Consider the following 14,391-nt stretch of genomic DNA (forward strand, 5'->3'; position numbering starts at 1 on the left):
AGAGGAAGCTGTCTCTTCTGACCAGGTCACTCCAAATCACTATTTCATTGATACAGCCTGTAGGAGGGATAACAGGTTTAATACAAGATCTTGCAGTATGAGTCCTTGCACTACTTTTCCACGTGAATACCTCTCTTTCTCAGAAATTTTCAAAAACTATGTAGTAAAGAAATCTTTAATGGAAAATTACACTGACAATCACCTGACTATTCTTCTAGAAGCTCTCTGAGTTATGTTCTCATGCGTTTTTTATAACTGCAAAACAGCTTGCGAATGTCACACTTAACCAGCATGGTCCTGAGTCTAAGTTTTAGATAGACCTTTTAAAAAAAACCCCAAAACTGCAGGATATTAAACTTCAATATAAAACTATCAGGAAAAAATACTATGTTCACACTACCACTGTAAATTATTGAAACTCAAAACTGAAGACCGTTTTGCTATATGCCTCCCAAGAAATAAAATCATTGCTAGAAAAACTTGAAAGTAAAAGGTAGACCAAGACACCTGAGATTAAACCACAAGAATTGAAGATTTTTTTTTTTAACCAATCTGTATTTTGTCTTCTTTGACACAAGGGTGAAGCTTCTTTTACAAAACCATATGCAAGTTTCACAGTAATTAGTTCCCTTTCTTAAGGTTTTATCCTATGTACAATAATAGGTCAATTTGACCACACTTTTTTCTTTCTTTTTTAAACCTTGCAAGTTGGACTGCTTTCTAGGGCAATGTTCAAGGGATACCAAGACGTTCAAGAATCCAAATCAAGCATTAATCTGAGGTGTACCACTCTCTGATCCTGTCCTGCTGCTGGCACCTTTCTAACCCTTTAACACTCAGCCATAAATTAAAAGCAACCTGAGCAAGAGTGACCATAGAGCTCTATGTGAAAGGGCTGGATGCAGTTTTTAACACTGTTTACTTGTTCTCCAGGCTACTAAAGCACAGGAGTTGGATGAATTGCCACATTTTATCTGCCTCATCATCTAAAGAGTATCCCCCAGATTAACAATTCTTAAAGCTTCCCTTGTGCCAGAAAAGAAGAATCTGCTCTCTACACTCAACTTTGAAATTATCTTACCTCAATAAAAAGTATCAACCAGGAAGGATGCAGTTACCCTAATAATTAACAGGTTCCAAAAACTGGAGAAGGTTGCAGGCACCTGAAGATGAACACAGGCAAGAATGGCATACAAAGCATTTAGGCAGACAGAAAGGATGCCTAACTTTCAAAATTCTGACTTTAGTGTCTGCTTTAAAGGTAGATTTCTTATACAACTGATTTACAACATGTTAATAGGATCAGTTCATGCTTTTTCCTTGCACTTTTTTGGAGGAAAGTTGCACGTAACAGGACTCAAAATTAACAGAAGGTACAGAAACAGAAGAGAGGCTGCTCTCCCAAAAAGAGTGCAGAGTCAATGCAGTAAAGCATTGCTTATCCAATTATTTTTATCTGAACGATTTTTTTTACATTTATGTGAGCTGATGGAAGATTAGTGTTTTACTGCATTTCCTTTTTAAAAAGTAACTGAAAGTCAGTACACATACTTTAGCACGACATTTGAATTCATTGCCATGGATCTTAAGCCAATGAAGGGAACAAACTGATGTATATCACCATGTAACTGAAACTTGACCAGATGGCTAGCTTATAAAACTTGCAATACTCCGTTTACATACTGTGCAAAAGTACTGTTTTAGTGTATAAAGCATGTACAATCAATACAATAAAACTTCAACTTCCACTGGAAAAAAAAAAAAATAAGGCCACATGCCTGAAGAGCATGGATCTCAAATACAACTTTCAGAGAATTAGTCAAATCATCTTCCAAAGCTAGTGTTATGTTGGGAAGAGTGGCATGTGTTTGGTTTTGAGTTGTGCTTTTTTTTATTTTGTCCCGTAGTTTTACTCCTTCTTCAGTTAGGGAGAAAAGCAAGTTTTTTCCCTTGGTAAGCAAAAGACTCAGCAAAAGATTTTTAGATAGATAGATAATAGGTATGTACACACCTATGTACATATACGTTATTGTGGTGGGTTGAGCCTGGCTGGACAGCAGGTGCCCACCCACGCCGCTCTGTCACTGCCCTCCTCAGCTGGCCAGCGGAGAGAAAAGACAACAAAAGGATCGTGGGTCAAGATAAGGGCAGGGAGATATCACTCACCAGTTACCCTCACGGGCAAAACAGACTCAACTTGGGGAAAATTAATTTAATTTATTACCAATCAAATCAGAGTCGGATAATGAAAATTAAAACCCAAATCTTAAAACACCTTCCCCCCACCCCTCCCTTCTTCCCAGGCTCAACTTCACTCCCAGATTCTCTATCTCCTCCCCCTGAGTGGTGCAGGGGGACAGGGAATGGAGGTTGCGGTCAGTTCATCACACCTTGTCTCTGCCGCTCCTTCTTCCTCACGGGGAGGACTCACACCGTTCCCCTGCTCCAGCATGAGGATCCTCCCACGGGAGACAGTCCTCCACGAACTTCTCCAACGTGAGCCCTTCCCATGGGCTGCAGTTCTTCACAAACTGCTCCAGCCTGGGTCCCCCCATGGGGTGCCGTCCTTCAGAAACAGGTTGCTCCAGCCTGGGTCCCTGCCACGGGGTCACAAGTCCTGCCAGCAAACCTGCTCCAGCCGGGGCTCCTCTCTCCACGGGGCCACAGGCCCTGCCAGGAGTCTGCTCCAGCATGGGCTGCCCACAGGGTCATGGCCTCCTTCAGGCATCCCCCTGCTCCGGTGTGGGGCCCTTCCCGGGTGCGGGTGGAGATCTGCTCCCCCGTGGAGCTTCATGGCTGCAGGGGCACAGCCGGCCTCACTGTGGGCTTCCCCAGGGGCTGCCGGGGAACCTCTGCTCCGGTGCCTGGAGCCCCTCCTGCCCCCTGGGGGGCTGCAGGGCTGTTCCTCTCACATCTTCTCACTCCTCTCTCTGGCTCCAGGGTGTTGCACAGCTTTCCCAGTCCCCCTTCTTAAATACGTTCTCCCAGAGGCGCTACCATTGTTGCTGATGGGCTCGGCCTTGGCCAGCGGTGGGTCTGTCTTGGAGCTGGCTGGCTCTCTTGGACGTAGGGGAAGCTTCTAGCACCTTCTCACAGAAGCCACCCCTCCAGCCCCCTCATTACCAAAATTTTGCCATGCAAACCCAATACAATTATACACAAACATTATGTATATGTATATACATTATGTACATATATATTGTGTTGCACTGGATCAGAGCAAAGGCCTGTCTGGACAAATACCCTTCTTCTAACGGTGGTGGACAGGTGATGCACAGGTAGGCAAACACCTGCTTCACTACCTCCAAGGTGAATAGTACCCATTATTCTGATGTGATAAAAGGTCTTCTTCTGCTGGAAATTTCATTCCATAGTAACATCCAATTTCAATCAGCTTAAACAGTTCAGAAATCACACTCATAGATGTTTTCTTATGTTTAAAAGAAGGGGGGAAGAAAATGCCATGCAACGTGACTGTTTTACATAATGAGTATGTAAATGTTAGGTGGAAAGACTCTAAGTGTAAAAATTGTCTGTCTTGTAAGAACAAAAAAATAACATGCTACCTTCTATCTGTATGCTACTGCACTAATTAACAACACAGGATTTCTACTGGGTTGCAATAAGGTGTGACATTAACTGCAGAAAATTACTTCACGTTCAAGCGCAAATGATTTATTTTCCAAGTGACAATCTGTGGGCAGGGACATGGAGTTCCAGCTTCCACAAACCTGTGCGTGTTACGTCTTTCTCATTACAAAGTGCAGAGCGTTTCAAAGGCGCAGAAAACACAAAATGGGTAACATGCCACCTGCGGAGTATTATATGGTGATCTTCACCAAACACTGAAGCTGATACCTGCCAGAGAGCTGATAAAGCTTCTGAAACGAATCAAAACAGAAGCTAACACCCCACGACATTATAAACAAGGTCTTTTAGGTCGCATCTTGAAAAATGTTGTTTGTGAGACAAAGAAAGGACGTTCACCTGAGTAGAAGCAGTGATATGAAGACTGCAAGCCTCAGCCATGTACCTTTTGAAAGACATCACTTCCCCACCTGATGGCTACAGAGGACTTTAAATGATGAAAGGGAAGAGACTAAACAGTAGACTATTTTTAGTTCAGTTCTTCTAGTAATGAAGTGTAGAAAGTGCAAACTGAAGGTAGCATCGATCTATCAGAGTATCTTTTAAAAGAAGAAAGCAGAGCCAAAACTGAAACACAACCACACAGCTGTAGCTGTAGCCAGTACAACCCAGAGTGCACAGCATGCTCAAGAACATTTACAAAAACTGAAACGTCCGTTCAGACTGGTATAATGTATACAGCAGAAGAACTTCCACAGAATCAAGTTATAGCCCAATATGGGAGAATATGTAGCAGTCCTCTGACATGGAAGAAAAAGAAGTAATGATCAGAAGAGGAAGCAGCAAGGGCATCTGCTACACAACATTAGGACTAGAAAAAAAAGAAACTCAAAACCCTTCATCAATTGAAGTGTAATCCAAAACCAGAGAATGACAAATTCCTGCAACTAACCACACAGACATATGCTCAATGAAATGTGCATCAGAACATCTCCTGCCTGAGGCAATGTATAACGGCTCTGGGGGAAGGGAATGGCTTGATTGTATCTCTGCCTTGGGCATCTGAATTTAGGTCTGCCGGGCAGGCCCAGCTGTGACCTGCGATCATCAGAGGGCTAACACCACCTTTTGCTGTGAAGTTCTGCTCTTCCTTCTCCATTGACACGAACGGTGACATTATCCCACAAGTTATTCCTTGCCAGGTGCTCTTCAGAGCACTCTTTACAAGGAAGAGTCAAAAAATGGCTAACAATGCCTCCAAGCAGAAGGAAGAAGTGAGTTCACTGAACAGAGCTACAAAAATCAGAGAGAATTATGGGAAGTTAAGAAATCAGAATTGTATTTCAGGAAATCCCTATGTAGCTACTTTAACTCATGAGATGTCCCCAGCAAGTCTGTGTGAGTCAGCATAGAAGAACATTAGCAAAATGTATGTATAGCTAAGGATCTAACCAGCAGCATACTGGCAGAGGAAGCATTAACATCATTTACAGGAGAAAATCCTGGGCTCATAGGAGACTGCATGGATAGAGTAGAATACCAGGCTTCTGGAAAAGAACAAGATGCCAATAACATGGTTTCAAAAAAAGTCTGCTTCAAAATTCAGAAAGCAAAGCAAATAAAAACCTTCTGTTTTAATAGAAAAGAAGTACATAAAGCTTTAACAGAAATTAGGAATAGTTTCTAGGAGGAACAAGATAAGAACAGCAGAGATGGAGAGTGAGTTAATAATGCAAAAAACTTAAGGGAAGACTTTCAAAAGAAGTCATTTGAATTGACAGATGTGGTGCCAAACGATAATCAGGCATCATGCACAAATAAACACAGTGCAAACCGCTCCATCCATCCTTAATGACTGTAAAAGTTTGGTAAGTTTGGTAAGAACTCCTTGTTACAGACTCATCTGGAACACGCCCGAGACATCTTTGGCAGCAGCTAGCTAATGCCAGGCTATGATGAAAAAGCAAATTTGGTTTTGCTACAGATGGTTACATTTTAAAATGTAACCTTTTCTAAAAAGCACAGTCCCCTGGAGGCATGACATCTTATCTGTTAAATTCACATGGGTTAAACAAAGTTCATCTGCAGAAAATGAATCTCTATCATTTCTTCTTAGAAGTCCGACAGGATTCAGTCAAACTTCTGTACGGAGGACAGAAGATGTCCAGAAGATAGAGAAAAGAAAGAAAAGAAAAAGAAAAGGCAATCAACCTTTTAAATTATTTCACGTCAACTAAGATTTGAAGTGTTCCATTCTGCTTAGATCTGTAGTCTTCAACTCGAAGGTCACATTATTATGGATTTTTCTCGCCAAAGCATAACAGAAATAGTTTTTCAATAATTTTGACGGTCTTTTGGGGGAAATCTGTTCTGGGCATTATTCATGAAAGATGTGACATTTTATTTATCTAGTTTCTTTCAAAACACTTGAGAATAAAACAACAATGACAATGTGTTGCCAAATCCTTCTCAGTTGTTTCTCTCTCTCCTCTCTCTCTCACACACACACAGAGTTTCTGACATGGAAATTAAATGTTATTTTTACTACTTCATTTTAAAAATAGAATTTTAAAATGTAAACAAAATCTGTCAAATCTGATCTGTTTCTCTAAAACCTAAATCTAGAAATCAAAAAGGCAATTCATGTGGTTTCTTAAAACTTAATGGGAAAGAATTCCTCTTCATAAATAAGCAACCATCTCCAAAATGTGCAACATAAATGTTACAGCAGCTGTAATACCATACCAGGATCAAGAGAGGAAAATGCTTAGAAATCCCTTAAGACATCCTAGCTAATATCTGAGAGGAATTTCATAATATATTCTTTTTCACATTCTATTTTCTTATTTGATTTTATATATAACACTACAAATATATATATATGAGAAACATCTTTAATAGCAGCCATGACCTTTTTGTTCTGTTTCCAAGTAATCGATTCCTTCTTAAGCAAGAAAATATTTATCTGGTCTTATTAATTCCACCACTTGGTCTGCGCGCAGGTGGGACTGTGCACTTACAGAGCTGGGGCTGGAATGTCGCCGGACTTTAGGTGATTCCTTCCCTGCAGTTGAAGTTTTGAAGTTAATGCAAGCGTTGTTCTCCGAATGAACCCTCTTCACTTGATTAGTTGGTTTCTCAAATGGATCAAAACTGCTCTGCGTCCTCTGAACCCGGACTTTCTTATCCTCAGGAATTGTATCCAGAGGTTTGATCACTGAATCCATTCCCTGGCAGTTCCGTGTAGACATCTTTGTGACACATATCTGAAAGGAAAAAACAGCATTCATTGACTATGACAGGGTTAAAGTCCGTGTTAATCCATGCATCAGCCAGCGTCAAAAAAGGCAGTGGATTTCATAAGCATTTATTTTCTATTTCTACATTAAAATAGCAAACAACACATGCGTTTTACAGAGGGATGCATTTTACACAGGGGACACACCCCATAGTCATAACAATAAAAAGCGTATCTTTGTACACAGTACTGAAAGATTCTGAAAAAGAAAGACAAAAGAGGAATGTAGGTAAAATTCATATATTTGCGTTTTCTTGTGTAACATATTCTTAGCAACAATGCCACTTCACTTCTTTCTCCAATCTAGCCACTGATCTCTGCAAGCAGTATTGATTTCCATTTGTTTAAAATTGGATGAGACTAAACTTAAAAAATGATGGTAGTTTGTGTGTGCACTTTGGTGCTGGCCTGCCAAAGATCCAATACCAGTCTATTATTGTATTTTTAAATAATGCTTATACAGTGTTGTTATTATTATTATCACCATATGTCTCAGAAAATCAAATCAGTAAATCAATTTCTCACTGAAACGTGAGACTGCAGCTTAATGGCACACTAAAGCGCAGAAGTTCAATTCTTTGTTACCGTGAAGTATGACTCCGCCAAGCCCTGAAGACTGCAACTTGCTGCTTGAGCTACCAAAATACCTACTGCTAGTTCAAACAAACTAAATGAGCAGAACGGTGAGTTTAGAAACTCCAGTCATGTACGTTTATGTTTTCAATTTTAATACATTCTAACTCATAAGACTTTTTTTTAAATCACAGGTTGGGGGGTTATATCTGAGGTCTCAGCTTCTGCTGTCACCCATGAAAGACAACTTTTACTTGGGAAGAAAAGAAATTATTTTAACTCTCAGGCTACAGGAAAAAGTTATGAAGTGTGATGCAAGCAGGCCCAAGAGGCTCCTTAAATCATAAGGCAAATCAAAAGAATCTACAATGTACTTTTTCCAACATATTGGCAAGTATTTAAGGACAGACAATGTCAATCGCACTGTTCACATATATACAATTAAAGAAGCATAATACTCCATTCAAGCACCTACAATCTGAGCATTATTGAAAACCTGCTGTCATAAACATGAAAAGAATAAAAAGAAATATTTACCATTACCATTTAGTCAGGACTCTTCCACCATAACCCGGAGTATCTCCAATACAAACTTCTCCAATATATTATTCTTGGCCATTTCCCCTGAGGAATTCTGTGCCTTGAAGTCCAACTTATTTCAACTGTTTACAGAAATACTGGGTGTCTGGCTATACCTTGTGTTTTTGATGTCTTGTGGTTTTGATGACCCACTGTAACAGTAGATCAAAGATTCCTTTTGTACATTAAAAATTTAACGTACACTTCCTGCACAGTGCCATCTGGCCAAACGATCAAACACCAGGTCAACTCTAATGAAGGACATTACTAGCATTACAAACCAGGCTTTATGAGGGTTCATATTTCTTCTCACTGAAGTGTTTTCCCTAGAATAAAACTTAACCAAGTTTTAACTGAGGAAAGGAACAGCCCCCCTTCATTCTAAATGATAATTCCCTCTAAGGCCAAAATTAAGGCAATTATGTAATTCTCTTCTTCAGAGAGAAAAGATACATTACTTCAGCGAGAAAAGATAAAGAGCCTCTGCACAAAGAATTTTTAATTAGCCTTCTTGTAAAATTAATTGGCTTCTTTTCCCTAAAACAACTTATATGCATAGACATGCACCCACATACTTCCCACTATCCTCTCCAGATCTGTGTTCTTGCAATGCTTGCTACCAACAAAGATGTTTTAACATAATGCAAACTGAAATTACTATTATAATAGCAGTGCTTTCATTTTGCTTAATCGTCATGGATGCAAATAAATCAGTAAGTATATCTCAGCCTATGAAATCCTATGATCTAGAAAACAGAGGCAGGAGACAGGGAGGAAGGGTTAAAAAGCTGTACTTGTCTTCCTTTCAAATTACCAAAGGCCACCTGTAGCTGGTTAAAATGTTTGTAATCCACAGCTATAAACATACTACAGATAATACTGACATGAATGCTGTTTCTAGTTTCTTTTTCCACTGGAAAATCTCCATGTCTAGCTCTAAAGTGGGCTAAGAAAGCACTGTATTAAAAAAAAAAAAAAAGGCAAAACATCTGTTACTATTGATCATCTCTACTGGAAACAGTAATAGTTTGGAATTAGATATTGAAAGGAGATACTTTCATCTTCAGGTCACTTGACCAAGTCTGGAGTAAGATAAAAATTCCCCCAGTCATCTTCTAATAGCCAACTTCAAACTTGTAAGTGACTAAAACCAAGACACACAACCAGCCCCCCACTCAGAAGTCAAACACCTCAGTGGATGCACAGACTGAACACCGGCATCACCAGTGTTCCACCAAGACTGAAGACCAGAGAGACGTGCAAAAGCAGGGGCTGCTCCCCGTGCTCCTCTGCCTGCTCAGCAACTGCAGCACTTCTCCCTCCAGTGCTGGCCAGGTGCTTCATTCATCATGTCTCTCACCTATATCAATAGTTCCCAAGCAGAAATAAAACATTCTCTCCAAATGACCGCTGACCACAGTGCACTGTGAAGCCAATAGAGCTGAGCTGATGCTGTTGTTGAAGGGTACACATTTCCAATCCGTCTACCCTGCTTATAAAATGCTGAAGAGAAACAATATTTAAATGGTTGTTTTACATTCTGTCATTGATAGGCCAAGTCCAGCTTCGCACTGAAACTCTGCTCTGTGAAATCTGAAAGAAGCAGGTCTAAAACACCAGTACTGAGTCCTGGCTATAACTTAAAAATTACACAGGTTAAGGTTGCAGTAAACTCATTGGTAATTTCAGGTTTCCCTCCATAAGCAAGAGCTAAACAGCCTTGCTTTTGCCCCTGGGCAGCAGGTGCGCTGACCTGCTGCTCCTGTGCTCCAGTAGAACTTATTCTATAGTGTCCTATCATGCAAAAAAGCAACAGTGTACTGAGCAAGACTGATGCGTAACACATTTTGGAGATATTCCTGCACATACAAATTACCTCAGATTTCACCACCATGACCAGAACGCTTTTAGGAACAGTACAGGTTTGAATTTTTCTATTGCACTAATTCAGCCTTTTAAGCATCATTTCTCCCTTGTACTGCATAACAAATGTGATTCTTATAAATTTCAGCCTCTCAAATGACAAATACAAATAGTTAGCATCAGAAGCTCTTAGACCTGTAAACCACTGTCTACCACCCAGTAGTTCCTTGCTGGTAGTCAGGAGAAGCCTAACCCACCCTCTTATTTCCAGCTTGCCTTTTGTGTAAGAGAGTAAGGACCATTCTCCAGTTAAACCATAGTATTTGTCACAAAGGACACAGGTTCATTTTCAGCCTCTTTTAGATGGTCCCGTGTGACCTTTTGGGCTAGTCAGAATTTCCCTCTGAGTCCATTTTGCCATCTGTAAGACAGGACCTTTCTTTTTACCCCATTTCATGTCTTTTACCTACATAAGCCATAGGTTCTTCAGAGTGGGGGCTGTTCTTTTACTAATCCTGCATGCAGAACAACCCTCGTGCACTCCAATGAAGATGACAATCCAGCAAGCAGTGGAAACTATCTCTTGCCAGTGCAGCCTCAAAACTGGATGATTTTGTTGAATATCTGCTTTAGCTAGTTTATTTTTATATGTTTTATATTCTAGTTACTAGACTAAAAAACAAAGTTAAACAAGCGTAAGAGCTCATGACATACAGGAAGTCAATCTATATGATTCATCACCCCTTCTTGCCTTTGCTCTATAAATCTATGTAATGCTGTACTTAAAACAGGGGAGCCCAGACACTCACTGAGATGCTGTAAATGCCACCACAGTCTAAAACTGGTGCTACATGAAGGTGTTATCAATGGCACCTTAACGATTACAATTACTTACCTCAAATATATGTAGAGACAATAAAGGTGATATCTTGGTTTGTCATACACAAGATGACACTTATGCTTTATAAAATGCAATCAAGAGAAAGAGGAGGCAAGAACTTTTCAGTATGAATGTGATATCCACTTAAAGAAACTTCTGTCTAGCAAACAGCATAAGCCATTAAGCAGTTTTAATTACTGTCTCTTTCACAAAAGTCATCATACAAATAAACATGCAGGTATGTCAACACTTCACGTGACTCTTTCCCCTTCAGGAGTTACTGCTGTGATGTGGTACTTCTCCCACCACAAACTACATTCAAAGCATAACTTTCAGAAGTATAACCCGTTTCAGAAACTATCTGGCTTTTAAAAGTGGTGCAAAGAAATCATAATTATCACTTTGAGAAGAGGTATTTCTGCCAGCAGATCTCATAACTATGGGGAGCACAGGAATGGGATCTTTGTTTATGCTTTCTCTCTTCTTTACAGGGAACAGGATTTAAAAATAGACCAATCAACTTAATATATTTAACAACTATAGATTATTACAAGTGGTACAGGCAACATGCCGAAAAACTCTGTCACATAAGGATTGTTTGAGCAGACATTACCGTCCTTCCAAGCCTTAAATCAGATAGTAAAGGCTCAAGGAAGTCACTGGCTGATTCACCACCTCTGCCTTTGGGCATGTTAGGTGGCCCCAGACATGAAACGTAAGAGAGGGTACAGCCGCTTTCTGCCCCCTAAGCTCCCACCTGGCAGGAATCCCAACAGTGGTACCTCGGAGAAGGATGCTAAAAAATAGATGTTGGCAAAAACGGTGGCAGAGGGGCAGGGACAAGGGGCAGATGATAAAAAATATATATAATTTCCTACATGGAAAAAGGTAAAACAAAACAATGGCAATGGTAGGTATGACATTCACACCAGAGAACTCTACATGCAGGACATTCATCCCCCAAGTCTCTGCTTCGGTTCCAAGGTGAAAGCCCTGGAAAACCTAAGCCAGACTCCAACACCCAATCTCCCTTTGAAAGGAGTCTTGCTCTTCTCCACAGAGAACAAAATGGTCGTTCAGAAACTCATTTTTTGTGTTTGAAGTTACTTTTTGGAAAAGCACTTCCAAAGCAGCACTTGGAAACTGTCCAGGGACTTGGTGTCTTTGTGGGAAAGGATTTAATCTGAAAATAGCAATGACTGTTCCTACCCAGTGAGGTAACAGTATTAGTAGTTCAGAGTCCCTGACCCCAGCCTTGGAGAAAAGATGCCTGTCAGCCCAGGTGTGGCCCAACAGAAGCACCTCTCTGTGAACATCCTGCCTGTTACATTTTTCACATAAGGATCATTAATGTTAAATACAGAATTGTATTTCTCCAAGTTGTTTCACACTCTGCTGCCAAACAGTACACCAATACATCTAAGTAGTTCACCAGAACAACCACCAGTATCTCATACATTCTCCACACCCTAGTGACTGAAATAAACACTCTTTTTAAATTTATCCACAATTATTTACTCAATCTCAACTAAAAAGGTAAGAGAAAAAGAGAGACAATGAGACAGACGTCATTTTGCCACTTAAAGCCTACAGCATAAAGAGCCACTTTGTAGTTGCCCCACGAGCTCTTCTGTACTTTTGGAAGAAGTAGCAAGGGGAAGATTATGTAGAAAATCAGAATATTCATGTCAATTCCGGTATTACTTGAGCTATCACAGATTCTGGCAACATAAAGCAAAATAACAAGCAGCCCCCAAAAAGTTACTGCAGTTTGGTATTAAAAGTTATTTTAGTGTCTCTCTGTATGTTTTCATTTATTTAAAGTAAAAAGAGCCATTCCCACACACACCCAGAACATTAAAGAAAGGGCACTTCAAAATTCCTAATCTTAGAACCACAAAAAAGCATAACATAGTTTATACTTTGCAACTTTCTTAGTTGCTGATCAGAATCAGAAGACAATGCACGACAGACAACAAAATGGCTCGGACAGTCTTTTTTCCCCTCTCATCCTACTCAGTCTCACAATCAGTTTGAGAAGATCCCAAGGCTCCTCTAGGATAAACAAGCTTAGTCATCATTACATCACTAAGGACCAGTGGGGTACAGTTTCCTACAGCCCCCGCCCTAACATCACAGTATTTATCATCTCTCAAGACATAATGTCTGCAAGTAGCCACATTTTTCGCATAAAGACTACTGCTGAAGTTAAGAGACTTAAATCACAAGAAGTGTATTTTTGCTCCATGCATAAAGTCCACAATAAGCCCCATTAAATAAATAAAAACCAGCATAACTATTCATGGAATCACTTCTAAATAAAGATGTCTCTTTGAATCAACTAACATAATTTCAAGCAATACTCCTTAATTGCATTTAGGATTAATGTAAAAAAAGAAGTGGTTTAGTCGATTCAGTTACTGTGATACAGTTTCAATGCAAGATTTTTTTCACTTCATTGCTGTCAGCAAAATTAAGAGGTCCCAAAAAAACTGGATTCTTACAATTAAGGGTTGCTGGATTATTACTGTTTTAAGTAATATAGCATTTAAAGAATGAGAGTGATCAGTTAAAACATGTAAGTAATACGTAGTCCTTATGGTTCATGAATTTTAAAACCAGTCATGAATGGTCCCTGAATTAATCACCTGCTAGGGTACATAGTAAAAGATAGGTTGTCCCATATCAGTGGAATTTATTCATATGAATAAAGATATCCTCAATAACAAAGAACAATCAACTTTGGTATGACAGACCAGACATCCTACCACACAGAAGAAAAAAAACTAAAAATGTCTGTATAGTGTAAAGACATACTACTCTGAAGCTCATCATGTCTTTTAGGAAGATGCATTATATCTGTTTTTTTAATTCCTACACTTGACACCCTACAAATGTTTACTTTGGTCATCCAGTACCTATGGGCTTAAATAAAATATTAAAAAATTGCCATCCATCTACTATTCTCTATTGGTCATTGCCACTGTGTACACTCTGGGAAAAAGTGGTCAGTGATATATATATATATATATATATATATATATATATATATATGTAAAAAAATACCAGAGTGAACATCCAAAATTCCTACTGAACAATCAGAAGAAAACATTTTAATTCCCTCTATTTGTACCATTCCAAGAGAAGTAGTATGAAAGGACCCAGTACAGGGAAACCTAAGATCTACCACCCACTGAGCAAAGATAAATAAATTACCGAGTGACTTGAGACAAGGAAGTCACTTAACCTCTCCACAACTCCATTCCTCTGTTTGTAATAACGATCCTGCCCCTATCACAGGCAGAAACTGGGAGCACTAATTAATTTTGTAAAGCACTTGGGCTTTTTTAAGTGAAATGTTATGAAGATACAGATTATCATTTGTAGAGCCAAAGCCCTCTGGACAGTAGCACAACAATCTCATTATTACAGAGAATACAATTTAGCACTTGCATTCAGCTGACAGATGTATAAAGAAAAAATCATAAATAGCCAAGTGACTACTAACCTAACAGCTGAATTCCTGAGAGCATAAGGCCAGCATTAATTTTCACTGAAAAAAAATCCTATCTGGATATGAGTTTTCATTATCTTTTATAAGCATGTTATT

General features: G+C 39.5%; 1 protein-coding gene across 2 annotated transcripts in view; it reads right to left on the reverse strand.

The window, feature by feature from the left end:
- The window catches only part of CDK14 (cyclin dependent kinase 14), a gene marked incomplete at both ends in the record, with an annotated part of 262,343 nt that overhangs the window by 166,660 nt on the left and 81,292 nt on the right, over window positions 1–14,391 (reverse strand). For both annotated transcript variants that reach the window (XM_082015334.1, XM_082015335.1), the window contains one exon: window positions 6,609–6,854. In XM_082015334.1, the coding sequence (XP_081871460.1) occupies window positions 6,609–6,854 (246 nt within the window). The remainder of the gene's footprint in view (window positions 1–6,608; window positions 6,855–14,391) is intronic.

The sequence above is a fragment of the Phaethon aethereus genome, assembly GCF_964289735.1.
Source record: "Phaethon aethereus genome assembly, chromosome: 2".
Lineage (NCBI taxonomy): Eukaryota > Metazoa > Chordata > Aves > Phaethontiformes > Phaethontidae > Phaethon > Phaethon aethereus.